At 39.9% G+C, this 27,130-nt stretch overlaps 2 protein-coding genes across 2 annotated transcripts; one reads left to right on the forward strand and one right to left on the reverse strand.

The window, feature by feature from the left end:
• Positions 1-2,135: 2,135 nt before the first annotated feature.
• Positions 2,136-4,401, reverse strand: RPL15 (ribosomal protein L15). Its single transcript, XM_007936469.2, has 3 exons — positions 4,230-4,401; positions 3,735-3,871; positions 2,136-2,441 (listed from the first exon to the last, which is right to left on the reverse strand). The coding sequence occupies exons 1-3, from the start codon at positions 4,399-4,401 to the stop codon at positions 2,136-2,138; spliced, it is 615 nt and encodes a 204-aa protein (XP_007934660.1).
• An 11,435-nt stretch (positions 4,402-15,836) lies between these two features.
• On the forward strand, positions 15,837-25,510 carry NKIRAS1 (NFKB inhibitor interacting Ras like 1). The gene is made up of 3 exons (XM_007936482.1): positions 15,837-15,930; positions 20,863-21,104; positions 25,268-25,510. The coding sequence occupies exons 1-3, from the start codon at positions 15,837-15,839 to the stop codon at positions 25,508-25,510; spliced, it is 579 nt and encodes a 192-aa protein (XP_007934673.1).
• Positions 25,511-27,130: the final 1,620 nt, after the last annotated feature.

The raw sequence follows: 27,130 nt of genomic DNA on the forward strand, positions 1-27,130 counted from the left end.
TTCCTAAGGTTTCCGAGGCTCTACATGAGTAGATTGTCCAATCTTCCTTCTGAGGAGTGGCTGGTGGGTTTGAACCACCAGCCTTCTGGTTAGCAGTCAAATGCCTTAGGCAGTATGCCACCACTGCTCCCTCATAGAAAACAGCAAGTGCAAAGGCATTAAGGAAAGAGCACTTAAGGTGCAGCAAGGAGCCTGGGATGAAATTGAGTCAGAAGTCATGCAGCGGGAGGGTAGAAAGATCAGAGAGGCTGTTAGGATTATAATTTCCAGCATAGGAGTGACATGGATTTAACAGGATCTGTCTAGCTGCTGGATTGCATTAAGACCATATGACAGCAAGGACAGAAGTCTTCGGCCTCAATCATCCTTCTTCCAAGTTTCTGGAATAGTTGCAAGGAAAGCAAGTTTTTCTAACTCATGCAACAACCAAAGAAACAAGAGAAAAACTATTAAAAGACTTAAGCATTTTATTTTCCCTCAAACTATGTTTCTGCCATCAGGTTTCGGTCTTTTTGCAGGTTAGGGTTAAAGCACCTAAGTACTTCAATGACAAAAGATAACAAGGTTCATTTGTTTAATAGACATTTATTCCTTTAGATGAACAACCTCTACACACAATCAGAATGTAGTCTTAAGATTTTTTAGTAGAAAGGAATTTAGAAGCCAAGGTTTTATGAAGCTGCTACAAATTTTTCTGGGAATCTACGGAGCCTTTTGAGACCCCAAAATATGGGGGACATTGGTTCAAGGAAACCAGCCATCAGATCGTGAAATCAAACTACCTATTGTCAGCAAACTCAGAATTTAATTTGGGCAATTCTTACTTCTACACAAATTCATCCTGGGAAACAAAAAACCCAGGCTAGATGTCATGTAATAAATGCAAGAATATGTGGTTGTATGCTTAAAAGGTGGGCACACGATGGGCTATCAAGTTTGTGGAATCATTAAATTTTTAAAGGCAGTTTGATGTGGGATGAGTATACTGCAGAGGGACACCTGTCAGGTTGGAAACCAAAATCTATATTGCCACCAAGTATGATTTCCCGTAGTAGCCTTATAAGGCTGATGGGACTTAACAGTGATGTAGTTTTAGAGTCAATCATATTCTTTCCCTAAGGCTAGAGGCTTAATGGTCACTAATAAGCTTTACAGCTAAAACACTTCAAACTCTTGATTAAAGCAGCTTTTCCTCAAATACCTGAAAGCTACAATGACCAAAAGACCCAAAAGACCTAACTTCCCACCTGAGCTTTCAAATCTCAAGGTTAAAATAATTTTGTCTGGTTTACATCCTAATATTCAATTTCCATCAGTTCTGATATAGTGAAGTCATGTAAATACCTCTACTTTGCATCCAATCTAGGATTCTCATATCCCAGTAACGTTAGCATGGGATTGTATAAACTTGCCTTTTATGCCAGTTTGAATGATACTGTGGAGACCAAGGCAATTTTGTTTAGGTTGGCAACCCAGATTTGTTTCATTTGTAAGAGAACCCTCTTAAAGCATTTAGTCTTCTAAAAACGGTGGCACTTTTTCCTTTCAGATTCTGTGGTTACATAAATAGTGGATTAATATAAAAATGTGGACCCTAGTTGACCCTCATTACTTTTCTATGTATGACATGACAACAGGCTAGGATAGTCTCCTCCTACCTTACAAATTCCCAATCAAAATACAACTTAAAAAGTTGGTCCCAATTTCTGTACCCACCCCCCAAAAACCCAGCTACTTGAGGTCAAAACAGCAGAGCATTGCATCACCCCAGAAAAGCTGTAGTTTTTAGTACATGCACCAAAGTCTACAGAAAAAGCTAATTCCAACGTCCCTCTCTCTAAGGAATTTATTTTACCTATTTTAGCATACAGTATGTCATTTTAAACACTGACATAACTCTCTAATAAGATAAAGCAAAGACAAAAGCATTTACCTTATTAGAAACAAGATACACTATCACTTATTGTCTTCAAACATTATTGCACTTTTACTTTCATAATGTGACAATGCATTCATGAAACAATCTGCAGACAACTACTGTTTTTTAACAGACAAAATTAAAGAACACTTTTAAGTAGACGTTGACTGTCCTAAACTGTTTATTAGGTATGAATTTTACAAACATTACTTTTATATTAGCGGTAACGGTGGAGCTGGAGAGTGTTGCGCCTTCTCCAAGCAGCACGACGAGAACCACCAATAGTGTGGTGGAACTTGTGGCCCTTCCCAAGGCCACGGCTCTTGCGGCCTGCAGACGTCAGGCCACGCATCTCCCTGTGCTTGTGGACTGGCTTGGTGATCCACTGGGTGTCAGGGTTTCTTCTGATAGCTTTATGGAATGGATCAATGAGAATAACTTCAAAGAATTTGTATGTGGAATCTTCACCAACCCAGTAAGAATTCAGGACTCTCAGGGCCCCACAGTGGCGTCCAGCTCGCTCCTAGAATGGGAAAAAAGGTCCAAAGTCAGCCTCTCACACTTCCCGTAATAACAAATTAGGAAGCCAGAAGCCTAACTCTTAACTCTTAATTCACCACTGGACAAGAGACTAAGGCTGTCCAGTTACCTATTCAAGCCAAAAGAATGGCATTTAAGTAGGGTGAGGTAGAACTGCTACACACATAAATACTTAGATTGATCTGAAACACACCATTCTTTTTGATTATTAGCTCAATAAAGGCATTATTATTTAAGATTTGGCTAAGAAAGTTTAGGATTCTCGAACATTAGAAGAAAGGTCAGTAAACTTTTTAAGCTTTACAGGCTTCATTCAATCTATTTGCACATTTTACTTGCCTTAAAAAAATAACAATAAAAGAAAACATAAAAAGATAAAACTGAAGGCATCTGACTGCTAACCAGGAGGCTGGTGGTTCAAACCCACCAGCCAGCCACTCCTCGATTGGGCAATCTGCTTCCGCAAGAGATACTGCCTTGGAAACCCAAGGATGGGTTGCTACGAGTGGGGATCGACTCAACAGCATTTTTTATTTTTTTTTTAATGTAGTGAGAGCCCATCAGACCTAGTTTGCCAAACCTTAAAATACAACATAATATCCCAAACCAGACCAAAACACCTACAACATGAACACATAGCTATATACAATTCAGATGTGCTCTTCCAAGACAAAATCTCCTGCCCTTCAAGAGCTTAGGTTCCACAGGTTCTTATTAATCATAAAACACACACATTTTAATATATATATATATAAAACAACCAGACACTAGTCAACAAAGACTGACAAAGTCTTCATATACTGACAGCAAATGAGCCTTACCAAAATTAGGAAAGCTCAAGACTCTATTTTATACACAGTAGGACTCACTTAAGTAAACAGTGACAAAAGTTGCTCAAATCCTTCTCTCCCACCATCCCAAGTAGGTGACAACTGTAACTGGTACAGGCAATTTTGGGGTTATAACCACCAACTTAACAGACTTTACTACAAACCCAGTTATATCTTAACCCCCAAGTTAAACGTTTGAGGTACATACACAATGGTTCATAATCACAACAGGTGCTGCAGCATACATCAAAGTGTTATTACTGTTATGCTAAAGATGTTTTAAGGGTGTCTGTTTTTGTATGCATGGAAAGGTACCCTATACAATAAGACAAACATTTGACTACTATTAGATACGAACCATGGCAAAATATCCCAACTTCCTTGGACTTAGAATGAAATTTGTTGGTAATTCAGGCCTACCTGTATTCAAAATAAAAACCACTTACCTCAGCAACAGACTGAAGGCTTCGAGCAAACTTCAATTGGTTCACACCATGATGGACAGGCTTGCCATAGGTTGCACCCTTAGGTACTGGCCGTTTGCGTCCACCACGGCGCACACGAATCCGATAAATGACATAACCTATGCAGAAAAATGAGAATGGTTTTATGGGTGAAAGACTCAATGCTTTAATGCTAGGCAAAAATGAAAACAGAAGTACTTTCTATCACTGAATTGACAAAAATCTACAAAAAGGTAAATCAATTTCTCACTTCCTCTGTATTTTGCTTTTATTCCTGACTCTCACAGATTTGTAATCTTCGACACACTTGCTACATTAGCTGTAATTTACTAGTCAACAAATTCTGTCCACTTCTTACTAAAAAAATTTCGGCCAAAGGCTTTTTGAAAAGGAAGACAGTGCCTCGTCCTAATTGCCAGTTCCTCACTTTTCTGAACGAATATAATTTCATGCGTCCAGGCAAAAGAAACCACGCACCTTGCTTGGCCTTGTATCCCAGTCTGCGCGCCTTATCTGGCCGGGTGGGACGGGGGGCCCTGTGCAGCGCAGAGAGCTGGCGGTACTGCCAGCAGCGGACCCTCAGAAGAAAGCGCATCACATCAGATTGCTTCTTTCTCCACAGTTCCTGGATATACTTGTAAGCACCCATCTTGGCTTACCTTTGACATAAAACTATGTATTAAAAAACATGTTTAATGTATAAAGGGAAGACCCTTCCGTCCATCTTAGTTCCTCATCACACTCAAGGAAACTACTGGGAATGAAAATGGCTCTGCCACCAACTGCAGGGCGGAACTAGCCCGACTCCCACCCCAGCATCCCTGAAGAGCAGCGTTCGTTCAAGTCATCTCTGCACCTCAGCGCTGAGCAGCGACTGGGCGCAGGGAGGCACTGTGAGTATTTTCCTTGGACCAATGAACCGAGCCCCGGGCCATGAGGGGGCGGGTGACTGCGGCAGGAGGCTTCCCCAAGGCCCGGCCTGTAAGGAGACCACGCCGACACTATCGCAAAAGGTGCTGCTGAACCGCCAAAAATTAACTCTCAAGGAAAAAGCACTTACCCCACCCGCGCTTCTAGGGGCTCCAGGCCCAGCCTCCCATCCCCCAGCTCCACGCCTCCCGCTCCTTCGTGATCCGGGCCCAGCTCGTATTCGCGCCGCCATCCCATTTTCCCTCAGCCTGCCTGTCTACGTCCACGCCGCCCCGCATCCTGACCAAGCTCGGGGCGCACAGTAGGAAAGAGGGGCTCCGAGGACCCAGGGTCCTCGAACCTGGATGGCTGAGGCAAAAGGCGATCAGCAGCGGATAAAAGAGCAAACGTTACCCTCACAGCCTACCTGATGGCTGCCACCAGAAGGAAAGGAAGGCTATCTCCCACAATCCCTTTTGGGCTCCTCCCCCAATGCAGAGACTTTTTCCGGTGGGAGGCTGAGGCCGCCTAGAGCTTCATGGGCTATGTAGTTCGGGCTGTGAGTCTGGTGGGCGAACCTCTGTCGGGATTGGGCGCAGCTTCTTCCCCTATTGTCCCGCCCCCTGCTCCGCAGAATTCGAGCCTGAGAGGCAGTGGTAACCCAGAGGGAGCGGGTCGGTGGCGAGGCCTCGGCACGCGAGGGTCCAGGACATTCCCTCCGCCGGGAGGAGGCAAGTTGGGGGTGGGACCTAAAGGACGCGGACCGCCTTCGGGCCGTGCAGCCTGTGCGCAGATGTCTTCGGGGTGCACGGCGGTCCTTGGCGGTGTACGGGGTTTTGATTCACGCACTGCGAGCTTCTCACCTGACCGGTGGCTGAGGCTTCCCCCAGGCAGTGCTGTCTGCCCACTGCGAAGGGCGTCGAAATCTGGGCCCCGACGTGGATGGGAATCTCGCGGGCAGGGGGCCGCGCATTGTGCCCTTTCCGGCCAGTTGGTCTGAAGCCCCCGCAGAACTCGGCTCGGGGATTTTTAAGGGTCCTAGGGATGGGGGAGGATGGCTCGGCGCTGTTCCATTTCCATGCTTTTCCAGCGGGCAGATGTTATCACAGATTTGCTACGTCAGAACCACGGTGTTTTAGAAAACCAAAATATTTATTTGCCAAGACCTTTTGGCAGGTGCGATTGTGTTGGGTAGGATTGCCTAGAAAATGCTGGCAAAAGCTGTCACATTCTTTATCGAAAAATACTAGCTTTTATTGCGTCTCCAGAATATTTTCATTTTTGATGTAGTCCTGTGGTTTCAATTCCCTTTCAAATTCTAGATTTTAAATGTGGCCAAGAGAGAATTTAAGAGAGAATTATACTTCCTTTCTAAATTATTAGCTGTTTTTTCTACTTAATATTTATAAGGAGCTCTGGTGGTGCAGTGTTTAAGCATTTGGCTGCTCAGCCGTTAAAGGAGAGATTGACCGTTTGTATCCACCAGCTGCTCTTAGGGAGGAAAAACCTGGTGATCTGCTCCCACAAAGATTACAGCCTAGGAAACTGTGGGGCAGTTATACTGTCATAGGGGTTACTAAGGAGCTCTGGTGGCGTAGTGCCTAAGGCATTTGTTTGCTAACCAGAAGGTTGGCGGTTCAAACCCACCAGCCACTCCATTAAGGAAGACTGGGTGATTTACTTCTGTAAAGATTTACTGCTTGGGAAACCCAGTGGGGGTTACTATGAGTTAGAAATGACTTGATGGCAGTGAGTTTGGTTTGGTTTTTATGGGGTTATTATGGATTGGAATTGGGGCCAGGACATACAGTATTTTTCTGTTTTTAAAATCACAGCTTTACCATTGTAAGAATCCTCCCATGGTTCATTGATTCATTCAAAAAGTATCAAGTGCCTAACTTGTGCCTAAGGTGTGCCTGACCCAAGCCATGGTATTTTCAGTCTCCTCATAAGCATGCGAAAGCTGGGCAATGAATAAGGAAGACTAAGACTAGAGAGTTGATGTCTTTGAATTACGGTGTTGGCAAAGAATATTGAGTAAACCATGGACTGCCAGAAGAAGGAACATACTGTCTTGGAAGAAGTACAGTCAGAATGCTCCTTAGAAGTGAGATTGGCCAGATTTGGTCTCACCTACCTTGGACAAGTTATCAGGAGGGACCAGTTCCTGAAAAAGTACATCATGCTTGGTAAAGTAGAGGATGAGGCAAAGAGAGGAAAACCCTCACGGAGTTGGATTGACACAGTGGCTGAAACAATGGGCTCAAGCATAGTAACAATTACGAGCATGGTGTAAGACTGGGCAGCATCTCATTCTGTTGTGCTTAGGATGGCTGCGAGTCAGAACTCACTCTCTGGCACCTTACACAACATGTGCTAGGCACTGTCCAAGCTGGAGAGGATGCAGCAGTGAACAGACAGAAATTCCAGCCTTCTTCAAAATGGGCAATAAGCAACATAAGATAGATATTGCATTAGATGAAAAATGATAAGAAAAAAAATTAAGGAGGGACAGGGATAGGAAATGTTGGAGTGGAGATAGTAATTTTAGAGGGACTGTTCAGATAAAGTTTCCTTAAGAAGATTTGTGAAGACTTCAAGGATGTGAGCTTAGTGTGAAGGAGAAAGTGCCTGGTTCAGACAGAGGGAAAAGTACCAAGGCTGGAACATGCCAGGATTGATAGAGGATCAGCAATGAGGCTAATGTGGCTATAATCAACCATAAAATTAGGAGATACTGTCAGAGGAGGAGCCCTGGTTGTGCAGTGGTTAAGCACTAGGCTGCTAACCAAAAGGTCAGTGATTTGAACCCACCAGCCAGTGTGCAGGAGAGAGATGTGACAGTCTGCTTCTGTAAAGATTTACAGCCTCTTGGAAACCATTTAAGGCAGTTCTACTCTGTCTTATAGGACCATGATGAGTCAGAACCAACTTGACTGTGATAGGTTGGGTGAGAGAGGAGAGGTCCCTGGAGGATACGAATGATTTGTGCTTATCTACTAACCGAAAAGTTGCTGGTTCGAATCCATACACTTTTGCAAAATTACAGCCATTGAATGAAAATCCTATGGAGTTCAGTTCTATTCTCACATTCATAGGGTGGTCTTGAGTCAGAATCAGCTTGGGTTTTTTGTTTTCCAGTCAGAGAGGTGGTGATTCTTATAAGGACTTTGTGTTTTCACTCTTCTTATGATTGGAAAAGAAGCTCTGGTGGCACAATGGTTAAGTCATTTGGCTGCTAACCAAAAGGTCGGCAGTTTGAACCCATCAGCTGTTCTGCTGGAGAAAGATGAGACAGTCTGTTTCCATAGAGATTTACAGCCCTGGAAACCCTATGAAGCAGTTTCTACTCTGTCCTAAAGGGTCACTTTGATGAATCAGAATCAACTTGATGGCACTAGGTTATGATCAGAAAACATTGGAAGGTTTTGAGCAGAAGAGTGTCTGATTTACATTTTAAAAGAACCTCTGTGCTCCTTTGAGGCCAAGATGAAGGGAGCAAAGGGTGGAAGGAAGTAGGGAGACTTCTTAGGAGTTTATATTCGTTTCCAATTCCTTATGTAACAAATCACCACAAATTTCCTGGCTTAAACCAACACCAATTTATTATTCTAAAGTTCTATAGATCTGAAATTTCACTAGGCTAAAACCACGGTGTCCTTCTGGAGGCTCTAGGGGAGAATACATTTCCTTATTTTTTTCTAGCTTCCAGAAGGCAACCTACCTTCCTTGGCCAAAATCCTATCCTTCATCTTTAAAGCCAGCAGTGAAGCATCTTCACATTTCTCTGTCTTGACTCTGACACTTTTCCCTCTCTCTTATAAAGACCCATGTGATGACATTGTGCTCACTTGAATAATCTAGGATAATCTTCCTATCTTGAGACCCTTAATCTCATCATACTTGCAAAGTCCTTTTCACCACTGCAAAAAAGATGTGGGGGTGGCATCTTCTGACTTCGTCTAAGTTCACAAGGGGGAGAGAGAAGCACCATCAGCAGCCAAAAGTTTATTCCTATGAGGCCAGACGTGCTGCCATCCTACAGCTTTTTTTTTTTACCAATTCTGACACCAGCCATCCCTCCCGGGCACTCACTACTTCTCTGCTGGGTTTGAGAATTCGTTGCAGTGGCCACATAGACCTTACAGACAATATTTATGAGTATGGGGTTTATTAGGGAAGTAACAGACTACAACTCAGGTTCCGGAACGCTCTCAGGATACAATTCTTCAATCAGGACAGTCTCCTCTCTCCTATGAAAGAATGCTAAGCTGACTCTGCTTGTAACATTTTATTTTGTATGGTATTGGTTTGCATAAACGTTTTTTCAATTGATGCTTATATATGTAAATTTTATTCATACATGGATAAGTAAACTATTGCATACCTTACATATGTTACATGTTTACATTAATAAATACAGAGTAAAGACGTTTTCCCCATGTGATGCTAATTTTGAGATTAGATTCACAGCATCTCTCCTATGATGTTAATATTGTGTCAGTATTAATATTTTTCTAGTACATAAAATAGAAGTGTTTTACTTATGAAAGTAGAATATTGTCCCTATGTGCCATTCATTCACTTCTGGCTCATAGCAACCCTCTGTACAACAAAATGAAACACTGCCGGGCCCTGTGCCATTCTCCCAGTTGTTATGTTTGAACCCCTTGTTGCAGCCACTGTGTCAATCCATCTTGTTGAGGGTCTTCTTTATCCCTGACCCTCTACTTTACCCATCATGATGTCCTTCTCCAGGGACTGGTCCCTCTTGATAACATGTCCAAAGCATGTGTGACAAAGTCTTGCCATCCTCTCACTTCTAAGAAGCATTCTGGCTGTACTTCTTCCAAGAAAGATTTGTTCCTTCTTCTGGCAGTCCACAGTATATTCAATATTTTTTGCCAATATCATAACTCAAAAGGATCAATTCTTCTTAGTCCTCGAAATGGCCAGCTTAAATTGACAATAGAAGTACAAACAGTTTGGGGGAGTTGTTTCTAATGTTTCTTCAAAAAGAATATTCACCAAGCTGTGCTTTCCACAGAAATGGACCAGATCATGTATTTATTCTTTAGCAACATTATTGATTAGCCGGAAATGAAAGCAATACGTATTTAGGACTGCACTGGATCTTTCCTTTTAAGCACATTTCTCTTAGTCCTTTACATTAAAAACCCAAAACTCATTGCTTGGAGCCAATTCTAACTCATAGTGACCTTCTCAGGCAGAGTAGATCTGCCCCCATAGAGTTTCTAAGTCTGTAATCACAGTGGCTGCAGCGATGGGCTCAAGTATAGCAAGGATTGTGAGGCTGGCTCAGGACTGGGCAGTGTTTCGTTCTGTTGTACATAACAGTCACTATGAGTCAGGCTGACTTGGCGGCATCTAACAACAAAAGTCTTCACAAGAGCAGACTGCCTCATCTTTCTCCCATGGAGTAGTTGGTAAGCTCAAACCACCAACCCTGCAGAGAGCAACAGCCCAGTGCTTAACCACTGTGCCCCAGGATTCCTGAGAATTAGTAGTCAAAGTTTGAATTTTATTGTCTAGCAGTTTCTCAGGGTAGGAACTCTTAACAGGTAGCTGCAGCTGCAGCAGCTTCTGCTTTACGTGTTAACCTTGGGGTTGGTGCATTTTTCGGATGAGCAGTTTCCTCTCTCATAGCATCACAGTGTTGAAAGGAACTTAAAGGTCTGCATTTACCTTTCAAACTCTGAAACCTGGACTTAAGCTAGAGTCTTGGCCACTCTCTATTCATGTAACTCAATATTCAGTGCTATTCAGGGTACTGAAGATAACCTCCTTTTTGTATTTGGAGGAAATGGTATACCTTTGTTTTGTTTTAGAATTTTTAAATATTATAATGCTTATAGAACTAAACTTTTAGTAGTTTTTAGTATATATAACTATTTTTATATATTTATATAATAAAGTGTGTGTATATATATATACACTTACATATATTTAAATGTGAGCACCACTTAGATGTAATGTGAGACCCAGCCATCATCATGTATAGAAAATTAAGTACTCTTATATGTGTTGTAATAATACATATTCATAGGAAACCTTATTTAGATAGTTATTTTTCTTAAGATCTCATACTTTATAATTGATGGTAGATCACTAATCTGTTTGATGCAGTATTATTTCCCATTGGATGGTAACAAAGAAGGTAGAATGATTCAGCTATGCCTAATGTATGATTAATCACACTTTTCATCTGTTTTCCTTTTGATGGATAGTGTTAAATATTTAATGAATTCTATTCTATCTTATCCTCTCCCTTCTTTCTCCTTGCTAAATAACCTGAAAAACCTTTACTAGTATTTTGAGCTACCTCTTATTCAGTTACTTTTACTATTTGCTCTTGATGGAGACTTCCCTGATAGTCTGGAAATGGAGTCCTCCCCTCCATATATACACATAAAAATACATAAGTTATTTTTAAAACAAACTTTCTCTGTTAATCCTAACATCAGTGAGAGATCAAGGTACGACTGTAGTACACCACTTTTAAAGTGAGTATACTAAGACCAAGGTGTAGTGATTAAGCACTTGGCTGCTAACCAAAAGGTCGGTGATTCGAACCACCAGCCGCTCTGCGGGAGAAATATATGGTGGGCTGCTTCCATAACGATTTATATACAGCCTTGGAGACCCTATGGGGAAGTTCTGCTCTGTGCTATAGGGTCACTATTCATTGGAATTGACTCAAAGGCTGTGGGTTTATTTTAAGACCACTTCCAAATCATCTTTGGAATATTTGATTTCTGAATTTTTCTCCAGTTTACTGCAGTCTCTAGTACTTGAATTTGCCTCCCTTTTACAGAGTCTGTTGCTGTTAGTCATTGGGTATTTTTTTCTTATATCCAATCCATCTGCTTCTTTTAAGGCACTTGGCTTTTTTGATCTTTGTTATAATCTGTGGTAAGTGGTCTTTTTTTTTTCCTTTGGTTTTTTTGATTGAACAAGAAGTGTGAGGAGATAGGTATTTGTATTTAGAAATGCTGCCAAAGCTAAGATATTTTCAGAGGAAGAGAAATAACTGAGGTTAGAGAAAAATCATAATTTAAGGTCCAATAGCAACATTTTCTGTCAGCAGAAATTATTTTCATTATTATTAAATTATCATTAAATTATTGTCATTATTTTCTCTATCCTCTGGCAGATTTATTCTTTTTCACCTTCTTCCCACATGCTTAGTTGGCAACTTCCTTTAAACTTTAACTATTATCATTAAAAACCTTTTGAAAGAAAGAACCAATGGTAAAATAACTTACAGAGAAACTATAATATGTAAAGAAAGTAGAATCCTATGATAAATGAGATGACATTAATTTAATCGTAAATACAGAGGCATTTATAGAAAACCCTTTGAAATAGGACAGTTGCAGACATAGGTGTTACCAGATCATAAATGATTGATGTTACATAAAGCTCTGCCCTTACAAATGAAAGCTGAGACTTTTTCTAATGACGTCATGTTGGAGATATAAAGAAAAGAAAGTCCTCTAAGAGAATTGGTTCTTTGGGAAGCAAGAGATGAGTACTGTTGGGGGATCTCTAGTGGTGTAGTGCCTAAGGCACTTGACTGCTAACCAGAAGGCTGGCGATTCAAACCCACCAGCCACTCCTTGGAAAGAAGATTGGGCAGTCTACTTCCGTAGAGATAACCGCCTTGGAAACCCAAGGAGGGGTTGCAGTGAGTCTGATCCGACTTGACGGCAATGAGTTTGGGTTTTTTTGGTTTAAGCCTGCCACCTGGGAAATAATGGTTGTATCACATAAGTGATGGTTCTTTCTCTTCTGGCATGTACTATTGTTGTTGTTGTTGTTATTTGCCATCGAGTCGGCCCCGACTTATAGCAACCCCTCCTTGGGTTTCCGAGGCAGTATCACTACGGAAGTAGGAATGCCCAACCTTCCTTCCGAGGAGTGGCTGGTGGGTTTGAACCGCCAGCCTTCTGGTTAGCAGTCAAGTGCCTTAGGCACTATGCTACCAGAGCTCCTGGCATGTACTATACCACTCTGGAAATGACTGCTGTGTTATTACTGAGTTATAATAGTAGCATTGGGAGCTCTGGTGGCGTAGTACCTAAGGCATTTGACTGCTAACCAGAAGGCTGGCAGTTCAAACCCAGCAGCACTCCTCGGAAGGAAAGTTGGGCGATCTACTTCTGTAGTGATACCGCCTTGGAAACCCTAGGAGGGGTCACTGTGAGTCAGATCTGACTCCATGGCAGTGAGTTTGGTTTTTTTGGTTAACAGTAGCATTACAATTTTTCCTATCAGCAGATTAGTATTGTGACTGATTTTAATCATAAAGATTACAGACTGAGGAAATAAAGTAGAGAAGACTTATGAGAAGTTAATTTCTTGCTTACTTTTGTCAATGTTGATTTAAAAAAAAAGGAAAGTGACATGCATGCGTTGTAACTACTATTCTGCCACCATTAAGATGTGCTCTGCTGTTGGTTTTTAGTTGGCACTGCCCAATAAGGATACAAATAGATCACTAGCATCCCTTTGATTAGAATGTAATTTGGACTTTCTTTTTGTAATTATTTTCAGACTTCAAGACTTTGTTCATATCTCTTTTAGCCTGGGCTATGGCATGTTCTACACCTCTAGATAAGACAATCAAGAGAAGGAAGATGGTAGTGGGAGATGGCAAAAATAAATGCAGAAATTTAAATTCTCTTACTAGGTTATTCAGGGAGCTCTGGTAGCGTAGTGCCTAAGGCAGTTGACTGCTAACCAGAAGGCTGGCGGTTCAAACCCACCAGCCACTCCTCAGAAGGAAGATGGGGCAATCTACTTCTGTAGTGATACTGCCTCGGTAGCCCAAGGAGGGGTCGCTATGAGTCGGGGCCAACTCGACGGCACACCACCACCACAACAACAACAACTAGGTTATTCTATTGTATTTAAGTAATTCCTAATTACAATTAGTAAATTTAAAATATATTTTATTATTCCTTTCTGTCTTGACTTCAGGTACCTAGAGGAAGAAAAGAAAAGCTTTGAGGAAGTTTCCTTGGGTATAAGCAGGGAACTAGGAGAGCTGATTTTTCCTTTTCTTTTAAAGTCCTGGAGTAATTTTCCTATCATTGAGTCTGTTCTTCCTCAAACAAAGCTATAAGTAAGAGAGCCCACATGGCTGCAAAAATCGAGTTTCCTTCCAGAGAAAAGGGTGACAGTAACATGAATGTTTCTTTAAAACTTATATACGTTCTGAAGTGGGAATAGTGCTGCTACATTGTGGAGATTGCATTGAATGTCACAAAACAAAATGTGTATACATGTTGAATGGAAAACCAATTTGCTATGTAAACTATCACCCAAATCACAATTTAAAAACAAAACAAAACAAACCTCCTATGGCAGATATTCTATAAATGTAATTGTTTTGGGAAAATGACTATACTTCAACTCCTTTATAATGGTCATTGATTGTATAATGTAAAAAGAAATACATGAAAATACAAAAAAAACCAACTTGTATCCATTCTGTATTCTAATTTTTATCTGTATTCCTCAATTTTTTACTTAAAGGCTTATTTTCCCATGTAAACATTGATGAATAGGCAGTCTCTTTCAAGAATTAGTTTAATCCTCAATTAGGATTCCTATTAACTTAGCAGTATTGAATTTTCTTTTTATAAAATGTGCTTACTCTTTGTTAAAACAAACATGTATTTATATCTATATGTGTATTGTTATGTTTATCTGCAATATCTCTGCAAAGACAGATACTTCCCTACCTAGGGTAAGGTTCCATTCTGATGACACTGTCGTAAGTTGGTTCTGATAAAACTCAAACATCTCTCTCTCTTTTTCTTTAGTTTTCACTATTATTGCCTTTTTTGTTTGTTTGTTTTAATCATCAATATCTTTATAAATCCAATCTTTATTTGTCTATGGTGGTTGGCATCAGAATGATAAAATCACCAAATTATGGTATGTAGCACTGTATATAGTACATATTACTAACAATAATATGTACAAAAAAAACAATGGACAGTGCCTTAGGCTGGGTTCTCTAGAGAATCAAAACCGGTGAAGCATAGAGAGCGAGCGAGAGAGGGAGAAAAGAAGTGGCTCACTCAGTTGTAGAGGCTGGCAGGTCCCAAGTCTGTGGGTCACATGTCAAGCTGGAGGCTTCTCTTGACTCACGCAGCTGCAGGGGCTGACTAACCCATGATCGGCAGGCAATATAGCAGGCTGCTGGCTTGGGAGGCTCATGAATCCAAGATCAGCAAGTAAAATGGCAGATTTTTGGCTCACAGGCTGCAAATACAACAATCTCAAGATCAGCAGGCACTACTGCAGGCCACTGGTTCAAGTCCAGAAACCGGAGATGATAATGAGCCAGATGTAGGATCATGATCCAGCAGGAAGCCAGATAATTTTTCCAGGATGTCCATAGAGAGAGTGAGAGAGAGAAAGAGCACAAAAGAGAGAGAGGGAGGGAGCATGTGAGTGAGAGAGAAGCAGCCTACACCCTTGAGGACATGCCCTTTCAACTGATTGGCTGCTCAGAACACATCTCATTATGGAGGTGATTACATTAGATCTCATCATGGGGAATGACTACATCACAACTGCTAAACTACTTCGAATCATGGCTCAGCCAAGTTGACATACAACCTTAACTATCACAGATTATCATAAGTGCAGTTTGTTGTAACTCAAATATATCATAAGTTGGAGACTACAAAACTAGGAAGGCTGATTGTTCCAAGGGAGCAAATGGAAGACTGGGGGGTGGGATTTGGAAGGAAATACCTTACTCTATACAATATATCCTTTTTAAAAAAATTTGAAATTCCCCCATGTATGTATTATAAGGAGCCCTTGTTAGTGCAACAGTTAAAGTGCTTAGCTGCTAACCAAAAGGTCAGCAGTTCGAACCCATCACCCACTCTACAGGAGAAAGATGTGGCAGTCTCCTTCCATAAAGATTGCAATCTTTATGGAAAACCTATGGGGCAGTTTACTCTGTCCTATAGAACCACTGTGTGTCAGAATCTACTTGATAGCTGTAGGTTTAATTTTAGTAGGTATGTATTATTAAATTTAAACATTAGAAGAAAGAATGGAAAGGTTGTTTTAACAGCAGGTAATTTTAAAGACCTTCTGTTTTCTTCACAGCAATATCCTGAGAAGATGGGAAAGGGCTGCAAAGTTGTAGTTTGTGGATTATTATCTGTGGGGAAAACGGCAATTCTGGAGCAGCTTCTCTATGGGAATCATACTATTGGTAAGAGTATTCCACTTCCTCTGTAGGTGTTGAGAACCGCCAAACCAAACTTACTGCCATCAAGTCGGATCTGACTCATAGCGACCCTCCGCGGGTTTCCGAAGCGTGTCATTATGGAAGTAGATTGCCCAGCCTTCCTTCCAAGGAGTGGCTGGTGGTTTTGAACAGCCAGTCTTCTGGTTAGCAGTCAAATACCTTAGACACGGCACCACCAGAACTCCAGCTGAGAACTGCAAGGGGTCTTTTATTGGTCACGCTAAATTTAAAGATAGGTGATGGTATATATGCAAAAGGGAGCTATAGTCTAGAGGGACCAAAAGGACTATAGAAGCCAACAGAGATTAAGAAGGAAAAAATAGGAGAGAGAAAAAAAGTCTTGATGTTACAAATATTGAAATTCAGTAGTGCTTACTGTAAGTTATAGCAGGTGAAAAAGAGCATATGTATATATATGCATGTGTATGTGTGTGTATAAAATCTTTGCATATATGTAGTTTCCTGTATGTTTACATAATGAGTAGTGGTCTAGGAGTCATAGAACGACTGACCTAAGAATACACTCAACCAAAAAACCAAACTTACTGCTGTTGAGTCAGTTTGACTCATAGCGACCCCTCCATGGGTTTCTGAGGTGGATCACTATGGAAGTACCTTGCCCAGTCTTCTTTGTGAAGAATACACTAACTGATCTCTTATTTCAAACATGACTTTTTCATATAGCTGGGTAGGTTTTAAAAAGCTACTTGCTGCAGTGCGACTTAATTTTGTGAATTGAATTATCTCATTTATTAATTCATTGAGTCAAATAACTATTGAATATAATACAGGCTGTTATTAGGATTTAGAAGACTTGGCGATCTACGTCTGTAGAAATACTGCCTCAGAAACCCAAGGAAGGGTCGTTATGAGTCAGATCCCACTCAACAGCAGTGAGTTTGGTTTGGTTGGTTTCAGAGGTGAAGATCACATTTCTGTTTTTAAGGAGGTTATGGTTTACTAAGGAAGACAAAATATTACAGGTTAGAATAAAGTGAGGTTTATATTACAGAAATAAGTAAAGAATCATAGGTCTTTAAAGCATTCATCTCTGCCAAGTAGCATGGAACACATTTCTGTCTTACTTCAGTTAACCATTTTGATAAGCTCTACCTCTGTCTTTGGCTCTGATGGAGAACAACATGGGGCCACTTGGCTGTTGAAGTTACATTTAAAATCAGTCAAATTGTAATTGTACAATCTATATGTTAAATTCTTTAACTCTTGTGCCAGTTACTTTTTAAAAATATTTAATAGTAAATTTCATTGTCAAGTTTTTGGTATTTTTATTTCTATACAGAGCAAATATTCTTAGAAAGCACTTTGTTCATTTACTGTAACAGCTACTTTTTATTTTTTAAAATATTTTATGTATTTTTGGTGAAGGTATACACAGCAAAATAGGTTCTCATCCAACAATTTCTACACATAATGTTTATTGACCTTGATTACATTCTTCAGCTGGTGTCAGCATTCTCATTATTTCCATTCTAATTACTCCTCTCATTAATTTAGTCTCATTGCCCCCTAAACTTCTCATCTATGTTTTAGAGTAACTGTTGTCTATTGGTCTTACATAAATTTTTAAGAGCATACAATACTCAAATGTGACACTTTTTACTTTTTGAGCTATTTAGTTTAAAAGTGACTTCAGAGGGTCATTTTGTTTCAAGGTTTGAAGGGTATCTCATTGCAGCAGTCTTGGGGATTCCTCCAGCCTCAGTGGGTCCAGTAAATTTGGATGTTAAGAATTTGAAGTTCTGTTCGGCATTTTTCTCCATTTCTATCAGGATCAATAGATTGTATCCCTAATCAGAACATTCGGTAGTAGTAATCTCACACCAGCTAGTTCTGATCTTAAGATAGAGGAGTTAGTGGTTCATGGAGACAGTCTTGTAGTCTGGCTCCTTCTTGGATTCCTGTTTTTTTTTCTTTCTCTTTTGTTTCAAGTAGAGACCAAGAGTTGTATCTTAGGTGGCCAGTTGTAAGTTTTTAATACATTAAGATTTTAATGATAGGAAAATATCCATACACCTCCAAGGAAGACCAGTTGATCCTATACCAGCTACAAAGTAGAACATAAACCAGTTAATATTCCACCAACTATAAAGTAGAACATAAACTTTAAGAACTATATTATGCCAGTAGTCTGGATTGTCCCACAAAACCGTGGTACAAGTATTCAAACCAAGAAACTTAATCCCATGAGCTAATGGTTTATTTCTAAATAGTATCAGCATCTGTAGTCCCTTATTATTTATTGGTTGTGGTTATTGTTGCAAAATTACATATTACATGTTTAAACACACTGCCATTGAGTCAGATCTGACTCATAGCAACCCCTCCTTGGATTTCCAAGGCAGTATCACTATGGAAGTAGATTGCCCAACCATAGTAAAATATAATGAAATGTGCAAAGACCTGGAATTAGGAAACCAAAAAGGGAGAACACACTTGGCATTTTTCATGCTGAAAGAACTAAAGAAAAAAATTCAAGCCTTGAGGTATAATACTGAAGGATTCTACGGGCAAAATATTGAAAAATGCAGAAAGAATCAAAAGATTAAAGGAATACACAGTAACTGTGCCAAAAAGAGTTGGTCAATATTCAGCTATTCCAGGAGGTAGCATATGATCAAGAATCAATGGTGCTAAAGGAAAAATTCCAAACTTGTTGAAGGAATTGGCAAAAACAAGGCTCTGGGAAGACCCATTGAGGTATTTGAATAAACAGATGCAGTGCTGGAGGCACTCACTTGTTTATGCTAAGGAATTTGGAAGACAGCTTACCTGGCCAACTGACTGGAAGAGATCCATATTCATGCCCATTCCAAAGAAAGTTGATCTAATAGAATGTGGAAATCTTTGAACAGTGTCATTAGTATCACATGCAAGTAAAGTTTTGTTGAAGATCATTCAGAAATGTTATAGAGGTATATTGACGCAGAACTTCCAGAAATTCAACCCAGATTCAGAAGAGGGCACGGAATAAGGGATATCTGATGTCAGATGGATCTTGGCTGAAAGCAAAGAATACTGGAAAGATATTTACCTGTGTTTTAATGACTATGCAAAGGCATTTGACTGTGGATCGTAACAAATTATGAATTACATTGCAAAGAATGGGAATTCCAGAATATTTAATTGTGCCAATGAGGAACTCGTATATAGACCAAGAGGCAGTCCTTTGAGCAGAATAGGGGGATACTGCGTGGTTTAAAATCAGGAAAGGTGTGAGTCAGGATTGTTATCATTTCACTATAGTTACTCAATCTGAGCAATTAATTAATTAATTAATTGCTCAATGCTGAGCAAATAATATGAGAAGCTGGACTACAAAAAGAAGAATGTGACATCAGGATTGGAGGAAGACTCATTAACCTGTGATATGTAGATGACACAATCTTGCTTGCTGAAAGTGAAGAAGACTTGAAGCACTTAACTGATGAAGATCAAGGACTACAGTTCAGTATAAATTAGACTTCGACATCAAGAAAACAAAAATCTTCACAACTGGACCAATAAGGAACATCATGATAAACAGAGAAAATATTAAAGTTGTCAGGGGTTTCATTTTACGATCCAGATCCCACAATCAGTGTCCCTGGAAGCAGTAGTCAAGAAATATATAACATAGCATTTGTCAATTCATCCTTTTTTTAAAATTCTTGTTGTGATTTGGGTGAAAGTTTACAGAGCAAATTCATTTTCCATATAGCAGTTCATGCACATTTTGTTTCATGACATTGACTGCAATTCCCTACAGTGTACCAGGTCTCTTCCCACTTCCTCCCCTGTTCTGTGTCCTTCCTTCCCATGTACTCCTGCCCTGAGCTATCTCCCTTTGCAAACACTGCTCCTCTATTCTCTCACTATAGATCACTCCAAGGAGTGCATTTACATAGTGTATCTGTCTGTGTACATCACTCCATATGCTTGTCTGTTGTTTGGCTGAAAGCCACAGGAATTGAGTTCAGTTTCAGACCTGAAGAGTAACTAGGGGTCATAGTCTCAGGGGTCTCACCAGGCTCTATCAGACCAGTAAACCGTTTTTTTTTTGTTTTTTTTTTTATGATTTTGAGTTCCACATTGTTCTCCTACTCTATCCAGGATCTCCTGCATTGATCCCTTTCCAGGTGGGTGACAGTGGTAGCTGGGCACCATCTAATTGTTCTGCTCTCGTGGTTGTATAGGTGGAGGATTGCATGGTCTACTAGGTCTGTTAGGTCCCTTGGACTAATTGTTTCCATCCATCTTTGGTCATTTTCATTCTTATTTGCTCTGGACCAGTAGAAGCCCATTGTTGCATCTAGGTGGCTGCTTACAAGCTTTCAAGACCTCAGTTGCTACACCATAGTAGTCATCCATTTTCTTGTGTCAACTTAGTGTTATCAATTAGTCAAGTTGTGCAAATTTCACCAACTTTCAGTAGCACCTTTCCCATCACCATAAACAAAAAGTGACTGCCACCTAGTGAATGATTCCTCCATTATCCCCCTTCTCACCCAGCAATAAACATTGCTCTCTGGATGTTCACCTAGTCTTATTTCATAAAAGTGAGATAATACAGTATTTTTCCATTGTGCTTGACTTATTTCGCTCAGCACAATGTCCGTCCTCCATGTTCATCCATGTTGTAAGATGATTTGGAAACTAATTTTCCTTATGGCAGAGGAGTATTCAATTGTATGTATGTACCACATTTTATTTATTCATCCATTGATAAGCACTTAGGTTACAATTATCTTTTATTTTAAAGAAGACAGTAAAAAAGAAGTATGATTACTATATATGGTAAATAGAGAACCTAGGAAGCCATCTTCTAAAGGAAAAGAAAGTGAGCAAAGCAACAGTTGATACTGAGTTATACAAAAAGTCATTTCTTTTTAATTCCAGGAATGGAAGATTGTGAAACAATGGAAGATGTATATATGGCTTCCGTGGAAACAGATCGGGGAGTAAAGGAACAGTTACATCTTTATGATACCAGAGGGCTACAGGAAGGTGTGGAGCTGCCAAAGCATTATTTTTCATTTGCTGATGGCTTTGTTCTTGTGTACAGTGTGAATAACCTTGAATCCTTTCAAAGAGTGGAACTTCTAAAGAAAGAAATTGATAAGTTCAAAGATAAAAAAGAGGTAAATGGAGATATTATAAATGCCAAATGTGAATTATAGTACTATTTAAACTGTAGTGTGAACTTTTGCAGTTTAATTATTAAAAAGAATTATTCACAGTTATCTGTAATCTTCCTAATTTTTTTCTTAGCCGGAAAATACAAGACTGATTGGGATTGATCAGAACCACCATTTGACTTTCTGCCTTTTGCTGATTGCTATGTACAAACTTAATTTTAATGTCTTTATATCTTGTTGTTTGGGGTCACCAATCCCTAAGGTTCTTTGCCATCTCATTGGCTAAATCAGATTCTTGGCTTCTGCCCTACAGAACAAAAACTTAGTAATACTTGGATTTTATCCATTTAGGCACCAAGTAAATACAATCCAAATCTCTTAACTTTTATAGGTCTATGGAGTCCTGTATAACCTGGCCCCTGCTTGCCCTTTTCACCTTATCATTCCACTCCTCTTTCATTGCACCCCTATAGACATAGGTCTACTTTGTTTTTCTAACCTAACGGTTTTGTTTCCTCATTAGTCCTTTGCAGTTGCTGCTTCCTTTTCCTGAAACACTCGCAGCTCTTTCTTGAACCTTCATCTGGCTGACGCCTTATCATCTAGAGAACCACATAATGTATTGGATAATGGGATTGGCTAGTTGTACTTAATCTAGATTTTTATATTTTATTTAATATTAAACTTTTAATTTGGAGATAACTGTAGATTCACATGAAGTTATAAGAAATAACAGAGACCCTGTACCCAGTTTCCCCTAGTGATAACATCTTACAAAACTGTATCATAACCAGGATGTTGACAAAGAAACTGACAAGATACTAAACATTTCCATCACTACAAGGATTCCTCCCTTTTACAACGTTATCTATTTTCTTGCCACCCTGCCCCAGACAACCATTAATCTGTTCTCCATTCCTGCAATTTTGTCATTTCAAAAATGTTACATAAATGGAATCATATAGTATGTAATCTTTTGGGATCAACTTTTTCTCTCTGCACAATTCCCCGAGATTGATCCAAGTTGTTGCATGTATATTTATAGTATCTGCTGGGTAAAATGATATTTAATGATTTTGTTTTTCTTCATATGAAGAGATGGAGTATTTTTTTGTTTTTAAATGATTGCTTTGTTGCCAGTAGACAGTTGGGGACAAGGTGAGAAGAATGGCATTCAGCTGAGATACTAATGCCCTGGGGCACTTTAATATTTACAACTTAGAGAGTTGAGGAGAGACCAGCAAAGGGATGTGAGAAGAAGGGGCCACTGAGGTAGGAGGAAAACCAAGAAATAAGAGTGTTCCAGAAGAAGCTTTTCTGGCACAGTAGTTAAAGCAGTCAGCTGCTAACTGAAAGTTCAGCAGTTCGAACCCATCAGCAGCTCCATTGGAGAAAATTGAGGCAGTCTGCTTCTGTAAAGATTTATAGCTATGCAAACCCTACAGAGCAGCAGTTCTACTCTGTCCTACCAGTCGCTATGAGTCAGAATCGGCTCAATGGCCTAGGTTGGGTTGGGTTTGAGAAGGCAAGTCAAGTCAGCACTTTAAAATGGAGGGAGTGATCAAACTAAATCAAATACTGCAGGTAAGTTCAAAACTGCTGCAGACTAAGAATTGGACATTATCTTTAGTAACATGGAGATTTGGACAAGAACAGCTTTAATGACATAGTGAGATGAAGTGCACTCATTGGAGTGCACTTGAGAGAGCATTGAACACAGCTGTTTAAAAGAGTTTTGCTGTAAAGAGTAGAGGAACTGGTGTAGGAGTTAGAGAAGGATGTATTGTATAAAGTGGTTTGTTCTTTTAAGATGAGAGATAGCATTGTACTAATGGTAGTAATACAACAGAGAGGAGAAAATTGCTGGAGTGGAATCCTTGTCCAGGTAAGATGAGTTCCAGAGCTAACTGTACATGAACCTGGAAGATGGCAGGTTATTAGATGTTTGTGGAAGTTCTCCTAAACACTTCTGCTTTCTTACCAAAATAGTACAGTCATCAGCTGAGAGTAAAGTGGAGGAAGGAAGAGATCTAAGATGGAGGAGAAAAGTATGAGATATTGGTCTAGTTATAGAGTAAATGTAATATATTTACGGGAGAACATTAGCCCACTTGAGATCAGAGGTTATGACTTGGAACCTGCCAGCAAGGTAGTGTTTTTCTCCAGCTTTGTTTAAATATGCATTGTAGGCACAGGGTAGGAGTTTTGCTTAGTGAAGTTGATGGGATAAAATGGGTAAGCTGTTGTTGTTATGTGCCGTTGAGTAGGACCCGACTCATAGCGACTCCTCCCTTGGGTTCCAGAGGTGGTATCACTATGGCAGTAGATTGCCAACCTTCCTTCCGAAAGTGGGCAAGGGAATGAATAAAAAGAATCAAAGGTGGGTAAGGAGGAACTGAGGACTTGAGGGTAGAGAGATAGTGATAAAAGCAGTAGAGCTGATGGGATTGTGGTATTTAGAATTGTTGGAATCAGTGTTAGGTGTGAAGTAGGAAAGTATGAGGTGGTAAGAGTGGGATGCTTGAAGTGAGATCAGGGAGGGGAGGAGTTATGTAATGTAATGATAAGGTCTAGGATATGTGATAGGAGGTCTGGTAGCATAGTGCCTAAGGCACTTGACTGCTAAGCAGAAGGCTGGTGGTTCAAACCCACCAGCGACTCCTCAGAAGGAAGGTTGGGCAATCTACTTCCGTAGTGATACCGCCTCAGAAACCCAAGGAGGGGTCACTATGAGTTGGGTCCAACTCGATGGCACATAACAACACAACAACAGGATATGTGATCATGGGAGTGAATGGCCTAGGTAAGGTGGAGATAAGATCATTGGACAGGTCAAGGAACTGAGATAACAAGTTACTGGAAGGGTCAGCTACATGGCCAATGAAATCACTAGGAAATAAGAGTAGTGTGGGAGTGACCATGAGCTAGATCTGTAACGAGCAGTGAGGAGGGTTAGGTAGTAGGGAGTAGACTAAGAGCATGAGCTTTCAGCATTTTTAGGGAAGGAATTGTTGGGAGGCAGCATTAAGGGGCAAGGAAGACATCTTAACACTTCCTGCCCCCCGGCCCAAGTGGTAGTGGTAGGAGGATAGGAGTAAAGCAAGTTTGAAAGGGTTGCATGGCTGAGCCAGGTTTCAGTGAGGCAAGAATGTGAAGGGAACATTCAAAGCAGAGGCGGTGGAACAGAGAATTTTCAAGGCAGCAGAGTGGAAGTTTCTGCATTTGGGGAGAAAGGAGTCAGACTAGGGTGTGCACGTGTAGATGAAAATCTTGAGTGATGAAGAATGACAGGAGGACTTGAAGGGATAGTTCCTTCTGAATGATGGAGGAGTCCTAGTTGCCAAGAGAATGGGAGCTCAGGGGCCTGCTCTTCAATCCTTCCAGGAAGGTGTGGCTTTACTTGGAGTTCAGGGGGACACACAGCAATGGCTTCAAGGTCTTAGTTCAATGCAGAGGTGCCTTCTCTGGAAATTTCTGCTGCCTTTCCTTCACAGTTGCATCATCTTGTCTTTATAGTCACTATCTGAAAATCAAGATGTTCTCTCCTTACTGCCCCAGGTTTCAAGTGTTGGGGCCGCTGTGTTTTCATCACCTCAGTTAAGTGCATAGGGTATAGTAAGCATTTTCTAAAATGAATGAATGGCTTGCGTTTAACATAAAACATTACTGGTTCTACATTCCAACAAATATTGATTGCTTACCCTGCACTAAATAACGTGAACAAAATAAGAGAAAAATTCCTGTTTTCATGGAGCTTACGTTTTAGGGGTACAGAACTCCACATGGTAGAGGAAGCCTTGGCTACACACTGTTGTTGTTGCTTGTTTTTTTAAAAGTTTTTTGGAGTATTGCCAATCTCCCAAACACCAGGTGTAGTCAAACTGAAATTCAGATACATCTCAGTCAAAGCATTATCTGTATCCTAATTTCTCAAGTCTGTCTTCCATTAATATGCAAGTTAAAACTTCACCTGCTGTTAATTTTGAGCATCAGTTAACATTCAGGAGTGAGGTGCTATCCTACTGTCTTATCATTCAGCCTACGTTGGAGAATCAGTTTTAATGAAGTAATTTGTTAAGGGAGATGCTTTTCCTCATTTCTCCATTGTGTGTAGGACTGCCTTTGGTGAAGTATGAGAATGATCTTTTTAATCTCTTTTCTTTCAGGTAGCAATTGTTGTACTAGGAAACAAACTCGACCTCTCTGAGCAGAGACAAGTGGATGCTGAAGTGGCACAGCAATGGGCAAAAAGCGAGAAAGTGAGACTGTGGGAGGTAACTGTTACTGATAGGAAAACTCTGATAGAACCCTTCACTTTATTAGCCAGTAAACTTTCCCAGCCTCAGAGCAAATCCAGCTTTCCTTTGCCTGGGAGGAAAAACAAAGGGAACTCCAGCTCTGAGAACTGAAAGCATTAATGTCACAGTTATTAAACAGTGATTGCCTATGTATATGAACAAGGTTAAGATAATATTTAAAACCTATAAAGAAGTAAATGGAAGCAATTTAGGTTATGATTAAAGTATTTTGCTTAAGTTTATTATTAATACCTGATATGAAAGGAGGTGTTTTCTCATTCCCATTATTTGAAACCAGACCCTGAAATTAGCACCTTTGTTATTTTATTTATGTCATACTTGTCAAAACTCTGAAATAAAGTTTGAGTGGTATGCACATGAATCTGTGTGTAACTTTTTTCCTGTAAGTTGTTTCATAAGCTCTCATCCCAGTTCCGTCTCAGTGCCAACATAACTTTGTTGTTAAAAGTTCATTAATCATCTAATGCCTAGGGGTTATAAAGCTTAAAATACATTGTATCGACAGTAAATAACTTGTGTACTAAGTATGCTAAACGTGTCTTGTGGAGATTTTGTAAAACAGAACAAAATCTATGTTTCAACTTAAGCTTAGTTCAGATTGTATATTTAACATGACTTGAAGTGATGTTGAGTTGATTGGTCACTCAAAGGCTTTTTTTCCCCTTCAGCTGGACCTGGTTGATAAACCAAGTATTAAAGGGCAAAATGGTTTTGACTTCTTTGGAAAATGGGTAAGAACTTAAGAACAATACTTCTTTTTTCCAGAAAGAATACTAAACTTTCTGGAATAGTTTTCTGGATACCAGGCCATTTGGGATAAAATTTATCATAAAAATAGTGACGATTTTGGCAGGATTTAAGCAATAGGGCTAATTGTATTTAGAAAGTTGACAGCATTATAACTAATTTAAAAAGTAGAAAGCAAGAGACTTAAGGTTTCAGTTGTGAAAGTAGTTAACCTATTTGATCTAAAAAATAAAATATGAAATAAGCCATTCAGCAAAGGGCATGTTAAAACATCCAGTTAATTGTAACATCTTAAATGGAATACTTTTAATAATGTGGTTCAGTTCAGTGAAGTCAAACTAAGAACTACTGCATATATGAAAGTTATGACACTTATAAATCACCTAATTGCTGCTATTGTGTATTATTTTTCATTAGAAAATACCACTTGGATGTAAGTCACCTCCTGCCTTCTCCCCAGTTACTGAGTATTGATCCTTCTACCTTTTTTCCTGTGCAATTATACATCCATGAATACTTATTTTTACAATTATTTCTAAACAAATTATATATCACATCACCCGACAGTTTGTTTTCTACTGAATACAACACTTAGATCTATGTTAGTACACAGAATTCTCATATTCTTTCTAAATGCTGTAATAACCTTACATGTACTTTCATCCTGTATACCTGGATGAGTTTTTCTGAGGAAGATACAGAGAAATAGAAGTGTGCGGTTATAGAGTACATATGCCTGTTGTTGTTGTTATGTGTCCTTGAGTCAGACCCAACTCATAGCGACCCCTCCTTAGGTTTCTGAGGCAATATCACTATGGAAGTAGATTGCCTCATCTTCCTTCCGAGGGGTGGCTGGTGGGTTTGAACTGCCAACCTTCTGGTTAGCAGTTAAGTGCCTTAAGCACTATGCTACCAGAGCTCCCATGTATGCCTAGGTACTGCCAAATTACCCTCTAACGTGGT

This window comes from Orycteropus afer, unplaced genomic scaffold (assembly GCF_000298275.1).
Source record: "Orycteropus afer afer isolate SDZICR_OR568_19922 unplaced genomic scaffold, OryAfe1.0 scaffold00003, whole genome shotgun sequence".
NCBI classification, from domain to species: domain Eukaryota; kingdom Metazoa; phylum Chordata; class Mammalia; order Tubulidentata; family Orycteropodidae; genus Orycteropus; species Orycteropus afer.

Bases quoted from the DNA above. Each gene is read 5' to 3' on its own strand.
- RPL15 (XM_007936469.2), bottom strand. From the start codon at position 4,401: ATGGGTGCTTACAAGTATATCCAGGAACTGTGGAGAAAGAAGCAATCT. The intron at 3,872-4,229 runs GTGCGTGGTTTC...TTTTCTGCATAG, and splicing joins GGGATACAAGGCCAAGCAAG to GTTATGTCATTTATCGGATT. The intron at 2,442-3,734 runs GTAAGTGGTTTT...TTCCCATTCTAG, and splicing joins GCCTTCAGTCTGTTGCTGAG to GAGCGAGCTGGACGCCACTG.
- NKIRAS1 (XM_007936482.1), top strand. From the start codon at position 15,837: ATGGGAAAGGGCTGCAAAGTTGTAGTTTGTGGATTATTATCTGTGGGG. The intron at 15,931-20,862 runs GTAAGAGTATTC...TTTTAATTCCAG, and splicing joins CTATGGGAATCATACTATTG to GAATGGAAGATTGTGAAACA. The intron at 21,105-25,267 runs GTAAATGGAGAT...CTTTTCTTTCAG, and splicing joins AGTTCAAAGATAAAAAAGAG to GTAGCAATTGTTGTACTAGG.